Source organism: Oryx dammah, unplaced genomic scaffold (genome assembly GCF_014754425.2).
Source record: "Oryx dammah isolate SB20612 unplaced genomic scaffold, SCBI_Odam_1.1 HiC_scaffold_3, whole genome shotgun sequence".
Classification (NCBI taxonomy): Eukaryota; Metazoa; Chordata; class Mammalia; order Artiodactyla; family Bovidae; genus Oryx; species Oryx dammah.
The window spans coordinates 61171025-61198467 of record NW_024070187.1 but is presented as its reverse complement, the minus strand read 5'-3'; the positions used below and the strand labels follow the sequence as shown (position 1 = coordinate 61198467).

The 27443-nt window shown below is 39.2% G+C and overlaps 1 protein-coding gene across 1 annotated transcript in view; it reads right to left on the bottom strand.

Moving 5' to 3' along the window:
• Positions 1–24282, bottom strand: part of GRXCR1 (glutaredoxin and cysteine rich domain containing 1) — a 140620-nt gene extending 116338 nt beyond the window's left edge. Inside the window, exon 1 of the mRNA XM_040238119.1 lies at positions 23881–24282. Coding sequence (XP_040094053.1) covers positions 23881–24282 — 402 coding nt within the window. The remainder of the gene's footprint in view (positions 1–23880) is intronic.
• Between the last annotated feature and the right edge of the window lie 3161 nt (positions 24283–27443).

Sequence of the window (27443 nt, the reverse complement as noted above, 5' to 3'; positions counted from 1 at the left end):
ATTTTCTCTAAGCGATGTCCAATCAAATGGCATTGCAACGTTAGGTTTAGAGGTACCCCAACTCAATGTTCCAAGCAGCATTGTGTTGTATTTTTCAGTCCCTAAGTTGTGTCCAACTCTTTGTGACCCCATGAACTGCAGTGAACACCAGGCTTCCCTGTCCTTCACTATTTCTCGGAGTTTGCTAAAACTCATGTCCATTGAGTCAGAGATGCCATCCAACCATCTCATCCTCTGTTGCCCCCTTATCCTTTTGTATTCATCTTTTTTTTTAAACTAAACAGCAATGTACACATTATGTAATTTTATTAGATGAATGGATGAGTATGAAACAAAGAGGTAAAAGTAGTTTTATGCTGGTAGAATTGTTTGATGATTCTTGTTTCTTCCCTATAATTTTTCTATTCTTCATGAATTTCTAATAGTGAGAATATATTTTACAACCATATTAATATAAATATATTCTGAAGGAGATCAGTCCTGGGATTTCTTTGGAAGGAATGATGCTAAAGCTGAAACTCCAGTACTTTGGCCACCTCATGCGAAGAGTTGACTCATTGGAAAAGACTCTGATGCTGGGAGGGATTGGGAGCAGGAGGAGAAGGGAACAACAGAGGATGAGATGGCTGGATGGAATCACAGACTCGATGGACGTGAGTCTGAGTGAACTCCGGGAGTTGGTGACGGATAGGGAGGCCTGGCGTGCTGCGATTCATGGAGTCACAAAGAGTCGGACACGACTGAGCGACTGAACTGAACTGAACTGAACTGATGGATATATTCACAATAAAAGAGAAAGCATATCTGGCTAGTTTTCCTTACAGTTTTCATTTATGAGGTCCATCTACCTTATTTTTCTTCCTATTCAGTAAAATAAGCTTTAAAAGGTAGCAATTACCTTTCATATAGTACAGGGGTTATTACCTGGGGCACTGATTTTATCCTAGACAGAGTAGTTTGAAGCTATCCAATCTCTTCTGACCATAGTTTCTGAATTTTGGAGAGTTTCCCCCTCTGCAATCCCCAAGACATAGCCAGAAGTCACTGTCCTAGGCCCTCTTGTTGCTGACATCATACACATAATGGTTGTTGCCAATCAGATGTATCACATGAGTCTTCAGCTGGCAAGCTAATGCTATAAGGATGCTGGCGTGAATGGCCACAGGGGCTCAATGGTCATCTTTCCCAGCATCAAGGTCTTTTCCAGTGAGTCAGCTCTTTGTATCAGGTGGCCAAGGCCTAGGAGCTTCAGCTTCAGCATCAATCCTTTCAATGAATATTCAGGGTTGATTTCCTTTAGGATTGATTGGTTTGATCTCCTTGATGACCCAGGGACTCTCAAGAGCCTTCTCCAGCACTACAATTTGAAATTATCAATTCTTTGGCACTCATGGCAACCCACTCCAGTATTCTTGCCTAGAGAATTCCGTGCACAGAGAAGCCTGGCAGGCTACAGTCCATGGAGTCGCAATGAGTTAGACTTGACTGAACAACTAACACACAACCTTCTGTATGGTCCAACTCTCACATCTGTACATGACTACTGGGAAAACCATAGCTTTGACTAGATGGACCTTTGTCATCAAAATGGGCTGTTTTTTAGTACATTATCTAGGTCTATCAAAGCTTTCCCTCCAAGAAGCAAGGGTCTGTTAATTTCATGGTTGCAATCTATCTGAAGTGATTTTGGAGCCCCCCAAAATAAAGTCTGACACTGTTTCCACTGTTTCTCCATCGATTTTCTATGAAGTGATGAGAACAGATGCCATAATACTCATTTTCTGAATGTTGAGCTTTAAGCTAACTTCTTCACTCTCCTCTTTCACTATTATCAAGAGGCTCTTTAGTTCTTCTTCACTTTCTGCCATAAGGGTGATATCATCTACATGTCTGAGGTTATTGATATTTCTCCCAGCAATCTTGATTCCGGCTGGTGCTTCATCCAGTCCAGCATTTCTCATTATGTACTCTGTATATAAGTTAAATAAGCAGGTGACAATATACAACCTTGACATACTCCTTTCCCAATTTGGAAGCAGTCTGTTGTTCCATGACCAGTTCTGTTTCTTCTTGACCTGCATACAGATTTCTCAGGAGGCAAGTAAGGTGCTCTGGTATTCCCATCTCTTGAAGAATTATCCATGGTTTTTTGTGATCCACACAGTCAAAGGCTTTGGCATAGTCAATAAAGCAGAAGTGGATGTTTTTCTGGAATTTTCTCCCTTTTTTCAATGATTCAACAGATATTGGAAATTTGATCTCTGGTTCCTCTGCCTTTTCTAAATCCAACCTGAACATCTGAAAATTCACAGTTCACGTCCTGTTGAAGCCTGGATTGGAGAATTCTGAGCATTACTTTGCTAACGTGTGAAATCTGTGCAATTGTGTGGTAGTTTGTGCATTCTTTGGCATTGCCTTTCTTTGGGATTGAAATGAAAACTGACCTTTTCTAGTACTCTGGCCACTGCTGAGTTTCCTAAGTTTGCTGACATATTGAGTGCAGCATTTTCACAACATCATTTTAGGATTTGAAATAGCTCAACTGGAATTCCATCACTTCCACTAGCTTTGTTCATAGTGATGCTGCCTAAGGCCCACTTGACTTTGCATTCCAGGATGTCTGGCTCTAGGTGAGTGATCACACCATCATTGATTATCTGGGTCATGAAGATCTTTTTTGTATTCACATGAAGTACACTGCTATAAATAAACAGAGTGACAATGTACAGCCTTGATGTACTCCTTTCCCAATTTTGAACCAGACTGAAGTGACTTAGCAGCAGCAGTTGTTCCATATTCCATATCTGATTCTAAATGTTGCTTTTTGACCAACATACAGGTTTCACAGGAAGCAGGTAAGGTGGTTTGGTATCCCAACCAGAATTCTTTAAGAATTCTACACAGGCAAAGGCTTTTGCATAGTCAATGTGGCAGAAATAGATGTTTTTCTGCAATTCCCTTGCTCTCTCTATGATCCACCGGATGTTGGCAATTTGATCTCTGGTTCCACTGCCTTTTCCTTTTTTATATAAATTTATTTATTTTAATTGGAGGTTAATTACTTTACAACATTGTATTGGTTTTTCCATACATCAACATGAATCCACCACAGGTATACACGTGTTCCCCCTCCTGAACCCCCCTCCCACCTCCCTCCCTGTACCATCCCTCTGGGTCATCCCAGTGCACAGCCCCAAGCATCCTATATCATGCATTGAACCTGGACTGGCAATTCATTTCATATATGATATTATACATATTTCAATGTCATTCTCCCAAATCATCCTACCCTCACCCTCTCCCACACAGTCCAAAAGACTGTTCTATACATCTGTGTCTCTTTTGCTGTCTCGCATATAGGGTTATCATTACCATCTTTCTAAATTCCATATATATGCATTAGTATACTGTATTGGTGTTTTTCTTTCTGGCTTACTTCACTCTGTATAATAGGCTCCAGTTTCATCCACCTCATTAGAACTGATTCAAATGTATTCTTTTTAATAGCTGAGTAATACTCCATTGTGTATATGTACCACAGCTTTCTTATCCATTCATCTACTGATGGACATCTAGGTTGCTTCCATGGCCTGGCTAAATTCGGCTAGAACATCTGAAAGTCCTTGGTTCACGTACTATTGAAGCCTAGCTGGAAGGATTTTGATCATTACTTTGCTAGCATGAGAAATGAGTACAATTATGTGATAGTTTAAACATTCTTTGGCCTTGCCCTTTTCTGGTATTAAAATAAAAAACTGACCTTTACCGGTCCTGTAGCCACTGCGGAGTTTCCTAAATTTGCTGACATATTGAGTGCAGCACTTTAACAGCATCATCTTTTAGGATTTGAAATAGCTCAGCTGGAATCCCATCACTTCCATTAGCTTTGTTCTTAGTATTGCTTCCTAAGGCCCACTTGAATTCACACTCCAGGATGTCTGAGTCTAGGTGAGTGACCACACCATCGTGGTTATCTGGGTCATTAATACCTTTTCATATGCTGTGATTTCATATGCTGTGATTCTTGCCACCTCTTCTTAATCTCTTCTGCTTCTGTTAGGCCCTTACCATTTCCATCCTTTATTGTGCCCATCTTTGCATGAAATGTTCCCTTGGTATCTACAATTTTCTTGAAGATCTCTCTAGTCTTTCCCATTCTGTTGTTTTCCTCTGTTTTGTTGCATTGTTCACTTAAGAAGGCTTTCTTATCTCTCCTTGCTATTCTCTGTAACTCTACATTCAGTTGGATATATCTTTCCCTTTCTCCTTTGCCTTTTGCTTCTCTTCTTCTCTCAGTTATTTGTAAGGCCTCCTCAGACAACAGTTTTGCATTCTTGCATTTCTTTTTCTTTGGTATGGTCACCACCTCCTGTATAATGTTACAAACCTCCACCCATACTTTTATAGGCAGACTGTTCTCCAGATCCAATCCCTTGAATCCATTTGTCACTTCTGCTGTATAATCATAGGGATTTGATTTAGGTCACACATGAATGGTCTAGAGATTTTCCCTATTCAGTTTAAGTTTGAATTTTGTAAGAAGTTCATGATCTGATACATAATCAGCTTCAGGTCTTATTTTTGCTGACTGTATAGAGCTTCTCCATCTTCAGTTGCCTATACATATGTATAAATACATATATAGGTGTCTGTGTATATATATTTTATATATGTGTGTGTATAAATATATACATATATATCTATGTATATCAGAGACCTATTTGGATACTTACCTCCCTGCTTTCAAAATATATCAATGTTTTAACTTATTTGGAATGGACTTAGATTAGATTTTCTTTTTAGGTAAAAGCAAGGCATCACAAAATCAAAATGCACTCATTCTTTTAGTCCTCAAGTACCTAAAGAACATTTATTATACAGTCAAGTACTGTGTTAGGTACTCAGGATATGGAAATTTAAAATACAGTCCCTTATAAACCTATGTGGAAGGCTGGGTAGTAAACAAATTTGGGTGTTAGAGTTAGTGTTGAAATAAGAGCTATAATAAGGATATTTCAAGAACTACAGAAGCATTTAGCACTAACTAGGGGGAACCATGGAAGCTTCCAGGAAAAAGTCACATCTGGTGTTAGCTGAAAAGATTGTGTTAACTAAGAGAAAAAAGAGGCAGCATTTCAAGAAAAGAAATGAATATACACCAAAAAAAAAAAAAAGAAGAAGAAGAATCAGGTTATATTAAACAAAAAGTTCTGATTAGGATACCTGTATTGGTGTGCACAGGCTGTAAGGAGACCATGTCCAGGGATGAGACTGGAAGAGTAAAGAGGAAACTCGCAGAAAGCTTTACATGTCTTGTGTGTCGGCAGACTTTTGTGTTCCACCCCACAATCATGGCTTCAGGAAACAGTTCCATATGAGTGTTAAGTCATGCACTGACAGAAACTCACTGCAAGTTTGTGTCACACATCTTTTGCTTTCTGCCCCAGGTTTTCTCCAACTCCTCAGTGAGAGGCACTGGAGGAAGACCACCCAGCTCTTAGGTATTACAGCACAGAAACGTGTGCATAGATGGGTTGGGGGATATGTAAACCTCTTGGGGCAACCCTCACCAAAGGGGAAAAGTTCATCAATGCTTACCCTTATGGCTGGTGGGGACTCTGAAAGGTGTTAGAGACAATCCCAAGAAGGCCCCAGTGGGAACCAAGATGGAAGGAACCCTAGTCTCCCATGACAGTGATTAAGACATCTCCATATCGGCTTTATCTCCTTCCCTCCCTCACATTCCTCAATCTCTCCCTTCTGCCCTGAGATTACTCCCCAAAAAACTACCTACACACGGACCCTTATTTTACACTCTGATTTTGAGAGGAACTCAGGCTCATATCCCAGGCTGAGAAGTTTTATACGTAAATGCTACAGAAAACAATTTGCTTACTTTTAGCAAGGGAGTAACATGATTAGATTTTTAGTTCCATGAGGAAATGATCAGCCAAAGGCAAGCCTGGGGGCTGGAAAACAAAATAGGAAGAGTTTCTTCATGTCTATTGCAATATAAACTTACTAAGCAATCCCCAGAAGTAAATGGGGTTTAATGAGAAAATAACACTAATGACCTTTAAAAATGGCTAACCAGATGGCACTTTCTGATTGCATTTTAGGAAAAGGAAAATGCACTAGCTCTGGTTCCAGGAAAAATGACTTATTAGTTAGAGTTTGGATTTTGGGGTTCTCTTGCTGTTCATGTTATCCTATTTTGCGATTCTTTTTAAAAAGCATTTAGTAGCCATGATCTCCTGGTATACTACTTCCAGGGGAGGGAAAAAAGCACTAATTTGTAGTATTTGCTGATCTCTGTGCTAGGAACACTCCCACCATGGCCAGTTTCTAACTGCAAAGGTTTTGACAACCAGTTTGCAGATTTTATGAACACGTAACCATCTTCTTCCCACCACATCACTGCCATTTTCCACAGGAAAGGACTCAGGCTACTCAGAATTCTCACAACCAACTTCCTTTCTATTATCTGGAACTGCTTTCCAATGCAGTACTATAGTGAGAGATCCCAGTATCCTGAATTTTGATCCCTTCCTCACTCAGCATCATTCCTCCACTATCTCCAGATATCATCATGTTTCCAGGGTGTAGTGAGGCTGTGGGGTCTATCCAAGGATTGACTCTCCCTTCCCTTCACCATTCTGGTACTCTATCTCTGTTGTCATGAGTGGTGGCTGCAAACTGTTCTCAGCTTTCTATCCCTTTAGACAGAGAATTACTCCCTTCGTCTAGGAGACTTGGGTGGGAGGGCAATTATGGACATTACCCAGAACCACCTACTGGCCCACCAGTATTAACAGCTCATCTAAGTAAGACATGATGGGCAAAAAATACTGTGCCTGACTGTAAGACACATATGCTCCAGAATGTGGGAGAAAATCCCAATAAAGATACAAGAATTTGCAACTCTTGATGAATTATTTAGGAGTCTGGTGGTCTGGGGCATGCTGGAACTTCCCCTCAAGTGGAAAGGATGAGTTGTATTTTACACTTTTTCTTTTTTGGCCACTCCACACGGCATGTAGGATCTTAGTTCTCCAACCAGGGGTCCACCATGCTCCCCCTGCACTAGAAGCACAGTCTTAACCACTGGATGGCCAGGGAAAACCCTGTACCCTCTATCTCTAAGTAAAAAATGCAGTGCTGGATGGGGTTAAAAGACACACATCCATTTGCAAGTGGCGCAGAAGGTTGCCAGTCTTACAGTAAGGCTCACAAAAAGAAGGGCTTTGCAATAGCTACAGGCCAAAGTACAAGTAGCCCTGAAGAGCCCAGCAGATCCCATGTTACTAGAGATGTCTGAAGTGGACAAGGACACTCTGTCAAATCTCTGGCCAGGAAAGACATAGCAGCAACCTCTAGGTTCTGTATCAAAACCATGCTGTCTGCAGAAGAAACTACACAGTATTTAAAAAGCAGCTTCTGGCATGGCCAGGCCCCTGGTAGAAACTGAGCATTTACCCTTCCAGACTAATATAATTAGACTGGATGTATACTACTTTATAGATGTATACTGTCAAAACCACAAAGTCATTTAAGATCGAGTAGGTCTAGCAACAATTCATCAGAAAATGAAATAAGATCAGGCTCAAGCAGGTTCAGAAGGCTCAAGTAAGCTACTTGAATAGGAAGGAACACTGGCCCTACCATATACCACATCATGCAGAACTGGATAGAGCTATAGAATAGCAGCCTGAAAGCATAGATCAGCTTGGTGATGACACCTTGTGGGAAAGGGTATCATTCCTCAGGATGCCAATTACATCTTAAGCCAATGGTCATTATAAGATGCTATATTGCCAATATCTAGAATGCATGTGTCCAGGAACCAATGGGGAGATAGAAGAATGATCCCATTCACCATCACTTACAGTGATTGACTTGTGCTTTCCATTCCTACAACTTTCAGTCAGTTCAGTCGCTCAGCCGTTTCTGACTCTGCAACTCAAATCACAGCACGCCAGGCCTCCCTATCCATCACCAACTCCCAGAGTTCACTCAGACTCACATCCATCGAGTCAGTGATGCCATCCAGCCATCTCATCCTCTGTTGTCCCCTTCTCCTCCTGCCCCCAATCCCTCCCAGCATCAGTCTTTTCCAATGAGTCAACTCTTCACATGAGATGGCCAAAGCACTGGAGTTTCAGCTTTAGCATCATTCCTTCCAAAGAAATCCCAGGGTTGACCTCCTTCAGAATGGACTGGTTGGATCTCCTTGCAGTCCAAGGGACTCTCAAGAGTCTTCTCCAACACCACAATTCAAAAGCATCAATTCTTCAGCGCTCAGCCTTCTTCACAGTCCAACTCTCACATCGACACATGACCACAGGAAAAACCATAGCCTTGACTAGACGGACCTTTTTTGGCAAAGTAATGTCTCTGCTTTTAAATATGCTATCTAGGTTGGTCATAACTTTCCTTCCAAGGAGTAAGCGTCTTTTAATTTCATGGCTGCAGTCACCATCTGCAGTGAGTTTGGAGCCCAAAAAATAAAGTCTGACACTGTTTCCACTGTTTCCCCATCTATTTCCCATGAAGTGATGGGACCGGATGCCATGATCTTCATTTTCTGAATGTTGAGCTTTAAGTCAACTTTTTAACTCTCTGCTTTCACTTTATCAAGAGGCTTTTTAGTTCCTCTTCACTTTCTGCCATAAGGGTGGTGTCATCTGCATATCTGAGGTTATTGTTATTTCTCCTGGCAATCTTGATTCCAGCTTGTTTCTTCCAGTCCAGCGTTTCTCATGATGTTCTCTGCATATAAGTTAAATAAGCAGGGTGACAATATACAGCCTTGATGTTCTCCTTTTCCTATTTGGAACCAGTCTGTTGTTCCATGTCCAGTTCTAACTGTTGCATCCTGACCTGCACACAGATTTCTCAAGAGACAGGTCAAGTGGTCTGGTATTCCCATCTCTCTCAGAATTTTCCACAGTTTATTGTGATCCACAGTCAAAGGCTTTGGCATAGTCAATAAAGCAGAAATAGATGTTTTTCTGGAACTCTCTTGCTTTTTCCATGATCCAGTGGATGTTGGCAATTTGATCTTGGTTCCTCTGCCTTTTCTAAAACCAGCTTGAACCCCATGGAAGTTCACAGTTCATGTATTGCTGAAGCCTGGCTTGGAGAATTTTGAGCATTACTTTGCTAGCATGTGAGATGAGTGCAATTGTGCAGTAGTTTGGGCATTCTTTGGCATTGCCTTTCTTTGGGATTGGAATGAAAACTGACCTTTTCCAGTCCTGTGGCTACTGCTGACTTTTCCAAATTTGTTGGCATATTGAGTGCAGCACTTTCACAGCATCATCTTTCAAGATTTGAAATAACTCAATTGGAATTCCATCACCTCCACTAGCTTTGTTCGTAGTGATGCTTTCTAAGGCCCACTTGACTTCACATTCCAGGATGTCTGGCTCTAGATGAATGATCACACCATCGTGATTATCTGGGTCGTGAAGATCTTTTTTGTACAGTTCTGTGTATTCTTGCCACCTCTTCTTAATATCTTCTGCTTCTGTTAGGTCCATACCATTTCTGTCCTTTATCGAGCCCATCTTTGCATGAAATGTTCCCTTGGTATCTCTAATTTTCTTGAAGAGATCTCTAGTCTTTCCCATTCTGTTGTTTCCCTCTATTTCTTTGCATTGATCACTGAAGAAGGCATTCTTATCTGTTCTTGCTATTCTTTGGAACTGTGCATTCAGATGCTTATATCTTTCCTTTTCTCCTTTGCTTTTCGCTTCTCTTCTTTTCACAGCTATTTGTAAGGCCTCCCCAGACAGCCTACAACTTTAGCTATCATTAATCCCTTGGTCCCAAAAGGGGATACTTCCACTAAACAGCATAGGACAGGGCCCATTAAACTTAAAGCTACAGCTGACATGTGGTTACCTTGGGCTCATTATAACAGTAATCCAGCTGTCATAAAAAAGGAGCTATCACACTGGATGGGGTAATTGACCCTGACTGTCAAAGGGATAAACTGCTGCTATATATTAGGGACAGATAAAAATCAGTTTGGTGCTCAGGTGCCACTCCTGGTACTTACTTGGTTTTAAATGTAAATGGGCAAGTACAGCAATCACCAGAGGCTCAGAATCCCCTGGGACTGAATAACAGGAGAATACAGGCACTTAACCATGCAAGCTATGTGCTAGTTAAGAGGAGGTGGTCTATAGTGGAAAGTAAGAGAGGGATAAAACAAAAATCACTCTAAGACCAGCTACAGTGTGAGGGTTATAATTTATCCCACTAGTGCCCCACTAACTGGGGCATGGCTGTGCCTGGGTGGAATAAATTCCATGGGAGAAGCAAATAAGTCTGAACAGTGCAAGAAGTGGACTGTGGTGGATGCTCCAGGTTTGCCCCTAAATGCTGGGTCAGCCACCACCACCACCCCCAGCCACTGTGAATATTGCCTGCTAAAAGCTCACAGCTTTCCCTTTCTCTGTTTCAGCAGATCAATGTTTCAGCAGAATGGATGATGCCTTTTTACTACAGACATTTACATACACACATAGACACCCAACAGCCAATGACAGACAACACAGGCATGACAAATGCCAGCCCCTTCCTGAAAACGAGGACAAATCCATGTTATAATTTGTATTCCAAGCATTCAGGCTGAAGCTAGTCTCTAGACAAGATTGCTTCTTTGCTTAGCTTTCTTGCCACCCTAAACTGTTCCCTCCATCCTTTTTCTTCTGAGAGTGTTCCCTCAATAAATCACTTGTCTCAAGAATCCAATCGCAGGTTCTCCTTCAAGGGAACTTCAACTGAAGACAAAGGAGATCTCTGGAGTCAGAAAAATAATGGAAAAATTTCAGATGGCAGATCAAAATAAAGGTCAAAATATTTGGTGACAAATGTTTTTCATTGCTCTTTCATCAAATTGGGATGTTGTCAGCTTATATCATGTAAAATAAATTAATATCTGGCTTCCAAATTTGCTATAAGGATTGAAGAAACAGTATTAGAAGAAAGATTGTGTGTGTGTGTGTGTGTGTGTGCGTGCACACGCGCGAGCACACACTCAGTCATTTCCCCCTGGATTTTGCAACCCCATGGACTGTAGCCTGCTAGGCTCCTCTGTCCATGGAATTCTCCAGGTAAGAATACTGGAGTGGGTTGTTATTTCCTACTCCAGGGGCTCTTCCCTACCCAGGGACTGAACCCATGTCTCTTGAGTCTCCTGCATTGGCAGGCAGATTCTTTACCACTGCTCCACCTAGGAAGCCCATAAGAAAGGTACCTAAGTTAATTTCTGAATGTGCAGGCATTCAAAAAAAGATTGCTCTCATTATTAATACCAATAGGATTTGCTTAAATAATTTTTTAAAGCTTGTTTATGACTAGTGGAATCTGGAAAGCAGCAGCAGCAAGCTAAGAGGCTTGCTGAGAGAGGTCTGCCCTGCTCTGCATGCAGAGAGCTGCTCTCTCTTTGTTCTCCTCAAATGGGAAGTGAGTCCCCCTCCCTGCCTATGGAACCCTGAAGGGATGCTTCCAAGGCAGGCGTTGAGGAAGAAGCTGTGGGAAGCTTCCCTATGACTCTGTAGTCACTGTGTTTTGTATTTTATTTTGTTTCTGATTTAATGAAGGCAAGCAGGAGGGAAAAAATAAAGCCATATGCACTGTATAGGAGAAGTTCATTTCTGTTTCAGGTGGCTCAGCTTAAGTCAAGTGTGGCTGACATGCACCTTTTTAAAATTACACAATCAGGCTCTACTCTAGATATAATAGATAAGTGATATACTTAGATGTTTATGGCTATGAGTTAATAATAAGTTGTTTACCATCCCCTCATGTCATTTGATGTTTGATGGCATCACTGACACAATGGACATAAACTTGGGCAAACTTTGGGAGTGGTGAGGGAAAGAGAGGCCTGGTGCGCTGCAGTCCATGGGGTCGCAAAGAGTTGGATATTACTGGACGAACAAGAACACATCATTTGAAGTTTCTGAAGTTCTAGTATTAGAATAATGAAAGCCATCTGGTAAAAAAGGTTCATAAAACTTTTTAAAAAGGTAAAAAGCAACAAGAAAAAGGTCTAGACCTGAGAAAACAGGTATGGCAGCCATAAATCAAAAGGAATGGATACTGAAAAAATATTAAGAAATGAACTTGAAAAGACAGGAAAAAATAAGGACAGGTAAAAAGAATTCACAGAGATTATACTATAAGATCACTATTAAAATGCTTCTGTATGGTCCAATGAGAGTCAAATTGTATAAAGTAAAAATTAAGTCATATCACAGTTCTGGATGGAATCGGATGGCTGTGTGGCATCACTGATTCAATGGATACGAGCTTGGGCAAACTCCAAGAGATGGTGAGGGACAGAGAGGCCTGCCATGCTGCAGTTCATGGGGTCATAAAGAGTCCAACACTACTAAGAGATTGAAAAACAACAATCAGAGTTCTTGGGTAATGGTGTGGCAGGCACGGTTGCTTGCTTACCCAACAGCTGTTTTGAACTCCAGGCTCCATGCTGTCCTCTGCCACAGAGGCAAAGCCATAACTCATATTCCCAGGCTTCTATTATAGCAAGCAGTAGCCATAAAACTCTATTCTGGACATTAACTGAAAGAGAATGCTTCTGAAAAATTTCTAGAATTCTCTTTTCTTTTCTAATAGAAGAGGTGAACCTACGAAGGAGCTCTCTTTTGCCACCGCTCCCTTTCTGTTTTTGACTCTGGTCTGGCAGCCATCTTGGATCCACGAGGAATTTCACAAATAAGCCAAGGATGATAGAGCAGAAAACAGGAACTGAGTTGTTTACCCCCTTATCAAGCCACCAAACAACCTCAGCAACAGCCTTTTCTGAACATCTCCTAAACTGATAAAAATGAATGCCTGTATTTTAAGCCATGTCTAGTAGTCTACTCTGTAGCTTATAGCAAAATACATCCCATATAAATACAAATAATCCCTTGGATTAGGGTTGAAAGGTATAAAAAGTCAATCCAGGCTATTACTAAAGAAGAGATGGGAGTTATCTCTACCCAGAAGGAGCAAGCTAGGCTTTCAGGATGACAGGTGTTGTGGAGGAATGCTCAGACACAAGGCACGTGGGTGGCTGGCTGAGCTCACAGGTACAGAGCCAAACAGACACACATGTGGCCTAGCAGCCACAGGAGGTTAAAAAGAGAATGGAAGACAAAGGTCCATGCAGAGGCCAGAGCCAAGACAGGATCTAAAACAGAGGAACTGGCCTCAGGAAAACAGGTTTGTGTAGCAGAGGCTAAGCCAAGTCCAGGGCCAGCCGCTGAGTTTTTTCCCAAAGAGAAGTGAGTGCAGCCAGCAAAGCTTGCTGTACCATGAAGTCTTTTCAGGAAGTCCCACGCAAGCCCTAGTTTTAAAAGATGTTAAAGTAAAATAAAAAATAAATAAATACATTTTTTAAAAAAAGATGTTATGTGAGAAGTGCATCTCTAAAGACTTATAGAGTTGGGTCAGAATTCCTGCCTCTGTCTGTTTGTAAACACCACGGTACTCTCCATGTTTGACAGGAACTATGAGTTTATCTTCCTCATGAGAAGGAATTTAGCTCCTCTGAGGATAGAAATCATGCTTTGTTCATCACTCTGCCCTCACTACCTAGCAGAGTAGTTAGTTAGCAATGATTGATTCAGTTTGTTTGAGGGATGAATAACAGAAATAACAGTTTTATTCACCATGTACAATGTGCCAGGCATTGTGTAAAATGCTACATACTCAGTAGTTCATTCATTTCATGGGAAATAGTTACTATCATTATCCCCACTTAACCAATGAGGAAACTGGGGTTTACAAAAGTTAAGTAAATTTCCCTAGGATACTCACCTCAGAGTTTCAGACTCTGATTCAGAAACAAGGCCATCTCCCTCCAGAGAATACTCTTACCCATTAACGGAGGGAAAGAGAGCACAAAAATCATTTAAGACTCTACCAGAGAATTAGGACATTTGTTTCTTCTTTCTCTCAGAAATGAAATTGGGGCTTTGTTTCTTAGACACAGTTGGTTCTTTTCTTACTCTTGGGAATAATTGATAGCACTATTTTTAAGAGCCCAGACATAAAATGAAGGCATACAAGACAGCAAACCCAAATGTGCAAACACACTTCAAGCCTCTCATGTGCTACATCAACAGATTCCACTGTCCAATAAGAGTCACATGTCCAAGGTGAAGGTGAAGGTGAAGTCGCTCAGTCGTGTCCGACTCTGCGACCCCATGGACTGTAGCCTACCAGGCTCCTCCATCCATGGGATTCTCCAGGCAAGAGTACTGGAGTGGGTTGCCATTTCCTTCTCCAGGGGATCTTCCCGACCCAGGGATCGAACCCAGGTCTCCCGCATTGGAGGCAGACGCTTTAACCTCTGAGCCACAGTCAAAGGCTGTAGAAGTGCACGCCTATCTTCGGGTAACCATGGCAAAACTATGTCAGTGTACCACAGGGAAAAGGGAGAAAAAACAGCCAGTAATTTAATCTACCACAAAACCTTCATTTTCTCATAGATAAAATAAGCTTACTACACCTACCAGTTGTGGTATATAGACTAACAGCCACTCCAAAGGGGCCACGCCCTAGTCCCCACAACCTGTGAATACCTTATCTTAAACGGCAAAAGAGATTTTGCAGAAGTGATTGTGTTAAGGATCTGAAAGTAGAAGGTTTGACCTAGATTATACAGGAAGGCTCAGTGTAATCATAAATGTCTTTATTAAAGAAAAAAGGAGGTAGAAGAACTAGAAGAAGAGATGTAACAGTGGAAGCTGAGGTCACAGGGATGCAAGACCATGGCCAAGGAATGCGCAGCCTCCAGAAGCTGTAAAAGGCAGGAACAGAAAGATCATAGTCCTGTTAAAATCTGCACTTTATCCCCATGAGACATTTCAGACTTCTGATCTCTAGAATTGTAAAGTAATAAATTTGTGTTATTTTAAGCCACCAAGTCTGCGGCATGTTGTTTCAACAGCAGTAAGAAACTAATACATTAAGTGAGTCATTATCACTGTCCAGGAAAGTCCTGAATATGGATACTGCAGGCTTTATTTTTCACATACCCAGCAGGATTAATCTGGATGCCAAAGGCCCTGTTTTCATTTCAGGGGGGAATCATGAGTCCTGTGTCATTGAAAAGAGGAGCGTTTACTTGGGACAGTTTGGAAGGAGTTCAGCAGAATCTCAGGACATGAGAGGGTATCACTTCCATTACATGCTCTGCAAGCCATATGCTGGTAGCTGTCAAGGCAGGTGCTCATGAAATAGCCATGGGCTGACATGGGGACCTGGCTCTGTAGCAAGGACAGCAAGCAGTCAAGGAGAGCTGCTCTGCCGGCAGCAAGCAGTCAAGGAGAGCTGCTCTGCCAGCACTGGTTGTTTCCAGAGCCCCCGTAAGTAGGGCTGTCCACAGCTTCTCCATGCTGATCCAGTGCTAATCCATGAAGCCCAGAACTCCAATCTCTAGACCCACCAACTTCCTCTAAGGTCAAAGCCCCTCACCTCTCTTCCCTTCCTAAGATGATCTTCATTTAGTCTCCTCCAGTCTGGGACTCTAACTTCTCCTTATTCTCTTTCCACTGACCTGTTAGAGCATAATTCCCCAGCACCTCCTCTTCTACAACAGACTATCTCTTGCAAATAAATACTTTGGTTTTCACTATTCTTTCAACTGTGGACTAGCCAAGCTTTCAGAGTTTTCATATAATAAAGATCTTTAATTCCATAGCATTTCTTACATAAGAGATACATAATGGACGAACTTAATTCTTTCATGGCTTAATTTTGTTGTTTAAAGATCAACAAAATAAGGAATTCTTCTCTAATTTGGTCTATTAACTGTGGGGGAGATTACATGAACAAAATGCAAATATTGGGTTAGCCAAAAAGTTCATTTAGGTTTTTCCATCACACCTTATGGGGAAAAAATTTAACGAAATTTTAGGTCAACCTAATACTTCTTTCCTTCTAATGAAAGGTTCTAAGACATAAATTGTCAGCAGTTAGGTGAGATAATGAATTATCAGAAAAATAAAACTAAGCAAAGGGATCCAAATTCTTAGTTGAATGGATTTGTGTATGTAAATAAACTGTCCTTAACCAAAAAAAATTTTGTATATTTTATCCTGTGTATTATTTTGAAAATTCATTCCAAGCAATAATGATTGAGGGATTCATATAATTGTATAGTAAGCCAATTTATACACCATTAAATGTCCATATTGCTTTTATACAAAGTCAAAAACACTGGTTTTAGGAGAAAATATCAGAAACTCTGCAAGCGTGAATATGCCACTCAGAGGATGTTTGTCTAATCCTACTGTTATACTGCGTTTATAAAGTTTTGAAACATCAGGTGTTAATTCTCTAATTATGTGGTAACCATGGGCTGCCAGTAAGAGTTCATCAAACCCTTTCAAGTCATCTCGTAGAATCTGCAGTTTTGCTCAGTGTGTTGTTCTAAAGTCAGAATTGAAATAGTTTCACGGGACCTTCAAACAACTAATCTTCAAACAATTAAAACCAAGCTCCCACAAATTTAAATTCATGATGATACAAGGATTCTGATAAATAGAGGAAAATGAAATATTCCAATTTAGATATTTATTGTGCTAAAGAGACAAGATTTTAATAAGATTCACAGGACTTGGATAAGTGAGTGCTAAAGGGCAGAGTAACTATTTCTAACTATTGGGGACTTATAAGGTCAAAATAAGTATCTTTAATTATATAGATTACCCTTCAGTTCTTATATCTAGATCAAAATGAAATTAGAAAGAAAGCAAGAGTAGCTGAAGAAAAGAATGTAATATAATGACAATCTAACAAGAAAAAAAGACAGTCTAACAAGAAAAATATAAGCATTGGCAAATGAAGAATGTGGGCATGCCTATGATAGGTTAATGAGCAAACAGAGGGCGAGAATCCTCTGGAGATGGGATACAATGTCAGTGTTGTATCTGAATTCTCCCAGGAATCACTTTACACAACCATTCATAATATACTGTTCAATCTTCCATGGAGGCAGAAATTAAGTTTTATTCCTCATCTTATCTAGTATAGTCCTGGCTCCATAATAGATATGCAGTAAATGGCTATTAAATAAAGGATTGAATAAGCATTAAAGATAACTCATATCAATTAAAGATAACACATCAATTAGAGACTTAATGGGAGCAAGCTACTAATACTTCACCATGCAAACTCTATTCCTATCCAATATAAGAAATCTCCAAACACAAAGAGAAGGAAATAACCACTAAGAGTATGTCACTAAATTAATTAACTCAAAGAAAGAATATTTATTGAGGTCCTAATTAGTATCACAGTATAAATACTGTTATAAAGGGTACCAAAGGGATGGCATGTGGAAAGTGGTCACAGTACTCTACAGTTTACAATTCTTTAATTGTACATAATAATATATCAGTAGCTGGTGACTCAGCAGTAAAGAATCCATTGGAGACACTGATTCAATCCTTGGGTTGGGAAGATCCCATGGAGAAAGAAATGGAAACCCACTCCAGTATTCTTGCCTCGGAAATCCCATGGTCAAAGGAATCCAGCAGGCTAAAGTCTATGGGGTCGAGTCACAAAAGAATCAGACATGACTTAGTGACTAAACAGCAACAGTACCAACTTATATTTTGGTGCTTTTTTTCCTGCTTCTTTGATGATGTCACCTAATTTCTTAATGTAGCTTCCTGCACCATTTGAAATTGTATCAAAAATTCTAGAATTTCTTGCCTACTGATAGCTAAGAAGGCAATATTTCCATTAGTAGATGCTTGTTTTGATAAACTATTGCATAAGAATTCCCCCAGATAAATATGATTTTAAATCCCACAATTTAATGTTTCATATACAGAAATGAAGTGCAAACTGTAATTAATTGATTAATAATGATACTACCTTATAGAGTTGCTATGAAGAGCAAATATGCCAATGCACATAATCAATGAGAACAGTGCCTGGCATTCAGGAAGTACTTAATCAACATTTACCATTATAATTGTTTTTCCAGAGAAGTCCAAACAAACCATTGGGACTTAAGAGTCATCAAGAGTACTGCTTCCTTTTTTCTGGAGTATTATTTTATTATCAAAGCTAGATTCAGTGAACCAGAGATGGATAAGAAGTATGTCCAGAAACTTCTGCCAATACAGATAAATAGCTGTATGCTAAGGTCAGTGAGCAAAGCTGAGCAGCTGTTTCCTTGAGTGAACCAAGCCATTCCCCTGCGTTCTCAACCTCTCTAATCTCATGACACGTCAATCAAATGATGTTATAGAATTACAATTTAAAACTGAATAGAAGCTATTTAGCTGCAGAAAAACCTCCCCTAGGTGAAGATTGAAAGTTCAATGGATGATACATTTAAAAACCTTCTAACCAATTGCTGAAATTTCAAAAGACCAGATTATATCATAACATGATATATTTATTCCTGCATATCTTCATATTTGTTATTACAACATTTCAAAAGGCAAAGTGAGGAATTTTTGTATAGAGTGTTATACTTTTAAAAATGAACAAAGCCAAAACAGTGAAAGACAGTTTTCTAGCTTTGGGTCAAATAACTGATTTCTCTGATATCCAGCTATTTAAAAACAGACATCATCATAATAATATCCTCCTTATTTCACAAAAATTTTAGTACAATTAAGCAAAATAATGTTTGTAAAACCCTGTGCATAATATAATTGTTCTGTGTTATTATTTTATTTTATTTGTCTTGAAACATTAGAATGCTCATAAATACAAGCTCACAAGCTAGAGATATGCATATACATACACAGATGGAGGTTATATGTCTAATTTGAGTTCTTTGAAAAGAGCCACCAAATTATAGTGTGTGCTGTAATTACTTTACTTTTTTTCATCTGTTTTTCTCTAATACAGAAATGTCAAATTTGTAGAAAGAGAGGGACCTAAATTTATGGAACTTATTTAGGCAATTCTAACAGAGTATGCTTACAAAGTTTGAAGATAAGATCAAGAAAAGATTACCATCTGAAATGTAATTTTATAAGAATAAATTAGAAAACATTAATGACCTTAATTATCTGCATCACTGACCACTGTAAGAGCCTTTGGAAATAATGTTGCTGCTGAGAGAAAAGTGTATCTCATACTTAATCATATGAACTGAGTGGAGAGCATGAGCAAAACAGTTGTGTAATTTGTCTTGCATGAGATAACAACGAATAATTTTTTTAAACAAAAATAAGTTTTCTAAAATTTTCAAATAATGAGGAAAAGTATTATCTAGATAGAAATATCCTTACAACAGAATTTCTTAAAGAGAACTAAAAAAGAACACCTACACTGGTAAGATTTCTGGACCTGTTTCTAAATCAACTAGAGACAGATAAATTAGGATACCAATAGGAAACCTATCAGTATACCTTTATTTATCTCTGACTCAGTAAACACCCTCCTGATGGTCTAACCTGATCAGAGTGAAAAATCATAGATCAATACACATCTTATTTCCTCATTAAACATTGAAGTCATAAAGAACACTATGAAATATTTTTCATTAAAATTTCCTTTTACGTCTTGGTCAATAATTCTTGAACTTTACTATATGCAAAGTGAAATGAAAGTAGCTCAGTTGTGTCTGACTCTGCGAGCCCGTGGACTGTAGCCCACAAGGCTCCTCTGTCCATGGAATTCTACAGACAAGAATACTGGAGTGGGTTGCCATGCCCTTCTTCAGGTTACCATATGTAAGAGTAACATAAACAGCTTCGGATACATGCCCATTTCCAGGCCATGACTATATTCTAGGCTTTCAGATTTCCACATCGGTCCCTCTTAAGCATTACATCCTGTGATCTCTAGGAGAGATGAAAAAGTCAGGCATCTGAAAACTCATAATTTAGACCAGCACCAGGCCCTTGAGTGATTCACCAACAAACCACAATCTACAAGGGCCACTGGATAATCCAGGTGACCTTTTCTCTCTGGGTCCATCACCACCCTTAAAAACCTTGATTCATACTGCACACCTTCAATAACCCAGAATTCTATAGGGCAATTAATTGACAAATGAAATAAAAATTTGTTCTAATATCCTTTTTATAGACAACTTCCTTTAATTAATAAGTGCTGCTCAGAAGTATAAATGTTTGGAGTAAAAATGATTTCAACGATTATTCTTTGCACAGTTGAAAATTTTGCAAGTCACTTACCAGAGATGGTAATAACATAATGGAAAACTAATAGAGAGAAAGCAAAGTGATCTGCATGGTTTTTCAAAGATGTTATTTATATTTAGGGTTTCCTCTCAAGTTTCAGGTTGAGTGTTTTAAGATTTTATAACTTAATATCTTAAAAGAAGAGCAGAAAGAACAACCTGATTGTTTCTTCCAGCATAGTTCCTTTCTTCAAGATTTGCTGTGCATTGGAAACTTAACCAAATATCCAAGATAGGACTCCTGACTCCTCAGATTTTCCCCCCTGAGAGAAATTGCTACATTACAGTTCCATCTAGTTAAATTTGCTGCTTACTTCCCAAGGGATTTGGAAAATATACAGAGATCCAGGGAAGAGGCACTTCTGGCCCCTATACCGACCTATGAGTGTAATTGAATGCTAACTTCTGCTTTTACCTTCTGGGGCTTTTCTGATACTCATGTGGGATGCCTATGGACATGACCGACTCAGTCATCCTAAGACATATGCCTAAGACATTTGTCATCCCTTATTGACATACACATCTCTTAGCAAGCAGCAGTATCCAAGTCAGCTCTCAGGATAATACTGGGGGGATGTCTGTGCTGCTCACACAGACAGTGATGTTAATGGAGCCCCTTGAAATAGTGCAGCAAGCAGCTGTGATATAAGGTAGGAGCTCCTTTAACATTTTGTCCTGGGGAGATGGGCGAATATCCCCGCAATGATTCTGGCGGTGATAATAATGATGATGAAACTAGTGATAATGGCCACAATTTGTGAATATAACGTGCTGATTTCTTTACAATTATTAAAAAAAAAAAAAGAATGACCAGCTTGGGGAAAAAAAACTGATTGAATATCAAACTTTGAGAGACCTCTGCTAGTAACCATTATTGTCTTCTTAAAGCATGGAGTGAATAGAATGAGGTTATATTATTAGAAAATGACAGTTTTGTTGAATTTTTATCTAAAAAAAAAAGATGAACAAAATTTTATGCTAGTGCTCATTATTTGTTTTCATACCTTACTCAAGACACCACGTTGTATTTAACTGTGTTGAGCAGCTTCAGCTGCATGCAACAAATTCTGGTAAATTCTCTTTTCATTTTTTACTCTATTACCAATATCTTCTAATTTTCCTTGTTATGGCTTCTTGGATACACCCATCATTTGAAAGTGGTCATTTAATTTCCAAGTACATGGGATTTTGTTTATAAAGTATCTTTAATATTAATTTCTCATTTTGATGCTAATTTTTCCTTTAGATGCTTTCTTCTCTGCAATTACCCTCTCTCCTTTTTTCAATCTAACTTTTTTGAAGCATTTCATGACTAAGTCCAAGATCTCTCTTGGTAAAGGTCACACTGCACTTGAAAATATGTGGGCTATCTTCAAATATTTTTGATATTGATCTAGCATAATTCCACAATGATAAGAGAACAGACTCTGTATGATTTCAATACCTCTAGACCATGAAATTTTTGCACCTTGTTTTATGTCCCCGGATATGTTCCAGTGTCTCCAAGTTTACAGTTCATGGGAAAGTGAATAGAATTTGTATCCTACTGTTGTGTGAAATGGAGAAGGCAATGGCATCCCACTCCAGTACGCTTGCCTGGAAAATCCCATGGACTGAGGAGCCTACCTACAGTCCATGGGGTCAACAAGAGTCAGACACGACTGAGCGACTTCACTTTCACTTTCCACTTTCATGCACTGGAGAAGGAAATGGCAACCGACTCTACTGTTCTTGCCTGGAGAATGCCGGGGACAGAGGAGCCTGGTGGGCTGCCGTCTAAGGGATCACAGAGTCAGACACGAATGAAGCGACTTAGCAGCAGCAGTAGTTTTGTGAAAACTGTATAAATCTTAATTATCTTGAATTGGTTCATAGTGCTTTTCAGGCCTAATATATCCTTCTACTTCTCTGTGTATTCATTCTATTAATTTTTGAGAGTTTGATATTGAAACTCCAAGTAAAACTCTTAATTTATCTACTTAAAAAAATAATTGTAATGTATAGTGGAACTATATGTAACCTTGTTTTGTATTTTCTAAGTCTCCTGTAAATGTGTTACCATACTTTCATAATTTAAAAAAATTAAAATATTTTTTTTAAAGATGATGAAATTATGCATAAAAATCTAAATAAATGTTGTAACCTAATCTAGGACTAAAATTTTGACCTTGGAATTTCCTCTATTTTGTATTTGAGTTTATAGCCTCATTAGGATAAAGCCACCGAGAGAAAAAGCTTTCCTCTTGCAGGCTTTGAATGTTTAAGGTATTTACTCATAAATGATAGGTTTCTTGGGAGATTTGAACAACAAAATTCTAATCCAAGGGCCAAAATTAGTACAGTAGTTTTGTAAATAACCCTCCAAATTATAAAGCAGGTGAAGTCATGACAAGCTAAATTAATCACAAGAATGCAAACAGTTATAAACGTAATCGTTATAGTGTCTTGTTCTACACTTTAGCAAGAACAATTTCTGCAATGGGTGAAACACACAGGGCACTGAGATGAACTCAGCCTAATGACTAGAACACCACATAGGATTATTTTCAACCTAGTGAAACATACTCACCAATTTCTGATGTTTGGTTCTCAACCCCCACCCCTAATCTATAAAATCTGTCGTAGGTAAATTCTATATATGAAAAACAACCTTTGAGCTGAAAAGCTTTTACCCTTTAGTTTCTTTTCTAAATCCTCATAATGTGACCTTTCCCAATACTTCCTTTAAATGAAAAATAAAAGTCTTTGGTTAAATTCCCCACCACTCCCATGTCCTTATTTAATGCCAAGGCACTGGAATATTCATCACAAGAGATCATTTTATTTAAATATTGAAAATAATATAAAATGGTATGACAATGAAAAAATATTGGCTTGCTACTTTAAAGGTAGTGATTATGAATTCCATTCGTGAAATAAAGATTCCTGTTTTTAACAGAAAATCATTTCACCAATGCTCCCAGGCAATTTCAAAACCTTGTATTAACATAAGATCATTGCCAATGGCCCCAGGATGAATAACTCATTCCTACATTACGGTGCATAATCTATCACATTTTAAAGACTAACTTCTTACTATAAAATCTGGATCCAAACTATACATTTATAGAAGAATAACTTTTTCAAGTACTGCTCTAGAGTTCTTAAGTCAAATTAATGGAGTGAAGTATCTTAGATGAAATCTGCAATCTCACCAGGAAAGGGAGAAAGTCAAATTAGCCTTTTATCTTCATAACATTCCAACTAAATCCAACTCCACTCAATGTAGCACTCAATCTTTTCTAGTTTAAATGTCTACGCAAGCGATGACAAATGGTAAACTGTGTATTAAGGATGATTAACCAGAAATTAATTCCTAAACTTTGCTCAAATGCTTTGAACCCTATAATCGGTCTTCTTCCCTTCCTTGGCTAAGAAACATATATTGTTTTAGTCATTATGTATTAGAAGACTACTTAAATGTTAGGAATTTGGCTTTGAGAAATCAATCTAGTTTGCTAAGCATTTGACCATATTTTTAATCGATGGCTGTTGAGACAATAGCCTAGATGCAGAAGTGACTCATAAAGTGCGTAATAGTCATGAATAAGAGAGGCTTGCTTTAAACTGAAGAACAGAGTGTTGAGACAGTGAGTTAGAAACAAAGATCAGGAAGGAAGGACAAAGTACAAATGACTTACCTGTAATACTTTGGTCAAATTGTTAAATAGAGCTTGTCCAGCACTGACTTTATATTTAACACCTCTGACTGTGCCATTCTTGCTTAAAATGTTGACTCTTCTTGTCCCAAACCCCTTCTCGCTGGCTGCCCTTGCTAACACCAGTAAGTTATCCTGGTCATTCTCCTGTTCATCACCTTCCGATCCTATGTGGCCATTCTGCTGTCCATCAGACTCACTGAGCCCATCTATGCCACAGATACTGGCACATTCAGAATCCAGAGAGCCTGCTGGCCGTCCATCTTCATACACCTCCCTCAGAACTCTCCCACTGTGAGATGATGCTATCCGAAATCGGACTTTCCGTGGTCTGTCAGTTTCTGGCTTCATCTCCCACTTCAGCATGGTCCCATCCACCCACATAATAAACAGTTCACATACTTCGGGATCCCTTGTTACTGCATTAGTCTACCTGCCACATAGCAATATCAGGGCCTAATTCTAGTGGCAGTAGCACTTGCATGAAACTAACATTGCAAGGAAAGAAGATTCCCAGGAACTTACAGTGCATCTCTGCTATTAATAATGAATGTGTGTGTGTGTGTGTGTGTGTGTGTGCGCGCGCGCACGCGCGCGCGCTATGGTTACCTTTAAACTAAAACCTGCAAAGTGATCCCAACCTTTAAATATTAAATAGCCATGGTGGACTCTTCAGCAAGACAAGTGCAAGAAAGTAGCAAGCAATGAAACAGAAAGTAAGTACGAGGCAAAGAAATGAAAGGCTTGAGCTTTGAAGCCAGTGGTGAGTGTTGAAAACGATCTTAGCAGCAGAAATACCTCTGAAATTCAGAGTGGAAACAGAGATAAAATACGGAATCAAATGTGTAGGATGGGAGGTGTCATAGGCTTCTCACAGTGCCTATTCCTTCTGTCTTTCACACTCTTAAAAAGAGGCAGTGAACATACTGCATGCTTGCATAGGGCTATCAATATCAATTCTTATTAAATCATCAATTAGATTTCACCCACATTTATACAATGAATTTTCAATCTATACCTTCATCTTCGTGCACAAGTAGTTTTACTAAAGAATAGCTTTTCAACAGACTATAAGAAGAAATAACTTTTCTTTTGTTGCTTTCCCACTTCTGGGAGCAGAAAACACTCCTCTCTTTGACAGAAGGAAAGATTTTGGAAAGGAAATATGGAACTGCAAGGGAAGAATGGAAAATCCTCCCAGCCAGCCAGATCAGCCAAGGCAATCCAGGTGATCAGCACTGATAAATGTCATATCCAAATCACCCATGCATAGAGAAGGGTCCTCCTTACACTATGCTCGGTGGATTTTCTGTCACTTTGGCAGGCACCTGAAGAAGTTCCTAAGATACAAAGACAGATTGAAACTTACACCATAGTGAATGCCCCAACCTATCTAAACCTCCAGAGGGAGGCCATTCAGCTAGCTCTCACAGACCCTTTTATTTTAACGTTTATAAGCTTTTGCCTGATTATAAACTTAATTTGTGCTTATTTCAGAAAATTTAGAGAGTAATTAACAGTACAGAGTTAAAAATAAAAATCACAACTACTGTTGCTAGAGATGTTAACAACTTTGTGAAATTTATTCCAGTGTATACGATGCTGAGATGCTCTGATACATACAACTACATTGTCCAGCCTCTTGCATTTAAGGGAGAAAGAACAAATGCCTGGCTTTTGCAGAGGGGATGTGTGCAAAAGTGACAGGTATTTGTGGATCAAGGCAGTTTGGCAAGACACTGTATGTCATCCTATTTCTCTTTCTTCCCCATCTGCTAGCTGGATGACATCAGCAATCATGCCATATATGAGCTAGTCTGAGTCACAGGGAAATTCTCAGCTATGACCACTGCATTGGACTACAAGTAAATGGAAGTATCTACTGGAATAAGAATATGTGCATACTAATGTATAATATACCCTAGGTAATTATAATTCACACACCTGTCTTAAGCTAAAATAAAAATCAACCTGTTCTTTTCAGTGGGTAATCTTTGTAATTCTTTTCTTCATTCAGGCAATAAGTATCCCACAAGCATCTACTGAGTGCCCCCCAAGTATAGCAGGAGACAATAGTAAATATAAAGATATATAAATTTAAGACCCATACCTGCCATCGGTTACATAATACTTAGAAAAATTGGCTATAGCTCAACACAGCATATTTTAAGATGTACAGAATCCTTCTTTTTTAAAATAACCTGATTTCTTTGGAAGGAATGATGTTAAAGCTGAAACTCCAGTACTTTGGCCACCTCATGCAAAGAGTTGACTCATTGGAAAAGACTCTGATGCTGGGAGGGATTGGGGGCAGGAGGAGAAGGGGACGACAGAGGATGAGATGGCTGGATGGCATCAACTCGATGGACATGAGTCTGAGTGAACTCCGGGAGATGGTGATGGACAGGAAGGCCTGGCGTGCTGTGATTCATGAGGTCGTAAAGAGTCGGACACGACTGAGTGAGTGAACTGAACTGAACTGAATTTCTAGTCATCACCAATAAAACACACCAATGCTGTTCTCAACAGTTTCCATTGTCATTCTGTTTAGAATTTGTTCCCAGCTGCTCAATATGAAGATAGCACTTTCCAACTACTCCACTTGCCACCTTTTCCCGCTATCAGTTTATTATTCCTTGTATTATAATCAGGGCTTCCCTGGTATCTCAGTGGTGAAAAATCCGCCTGCCAAGCAGGAGATGCAGGTTTGATCCATGGGTTGGGAGGACCCCTTGAAGAATGAAATGGCAGCCCTCTCCAGTATTCTTGCTTGGAAAATCCCATGGACAGAGGAGCCTGGCAGGCTACAGTCCATGCAATCACAAAGAGTTGGGCACAACTTAGTGACGAAACAACAACAACATTATCATGGCTTTGCCAGTTTGGCCTCCACCCTTGAGCAAGAATTTCCTTCTTTTCCTTCAGATGTACTCTTATAATCATTTATTCATTTAACAATATTTATTGAGCACCTACTAAATATCAAAGAATTGCTGGATCTATACAAGCATGATCCTTGCCTTTAGAGGTAAACAGATAACAGTCAGTAAACAAATAGGGGTAATAATAAAAATTGTAACAAGCATTACCAATGGGAAAAGGTAGATACAATTAGAAAATATAAAAGAAGGTAGCCTACTTTAGAAGCATCACAGTAAGCCTCTCCTGATAGGAGGCATTAAACTAGGGCCTACAAAAATTAAAAGACTGATCGTGAAAGACTTGAAGTGGGCAACAGTAGCTGAAGATACTTCCTCAGCTGAAATGGTAGTTGAAAGCGCCCTGAGGCAGGAAACCAGAAGTTTGTTCAAAGAACTAAAAAAAGGCCAAGTGGCCAAAGAATAATTCCCATTTACAAAGCTCTTCTCAAAAGAGAGCATGACTAACAAGACCTTTCCTTCCTAAGCTAAGCCTTGATTTATGCAACCCCTCAAAATATGAAAAAACACCCCATTTCCATGAAAAACCACATTACCAATACAGAAATATTTCAAGTTTGACACCACTGGGCATTTATTTATTTAAAATATAAAGTTAAAAATTCC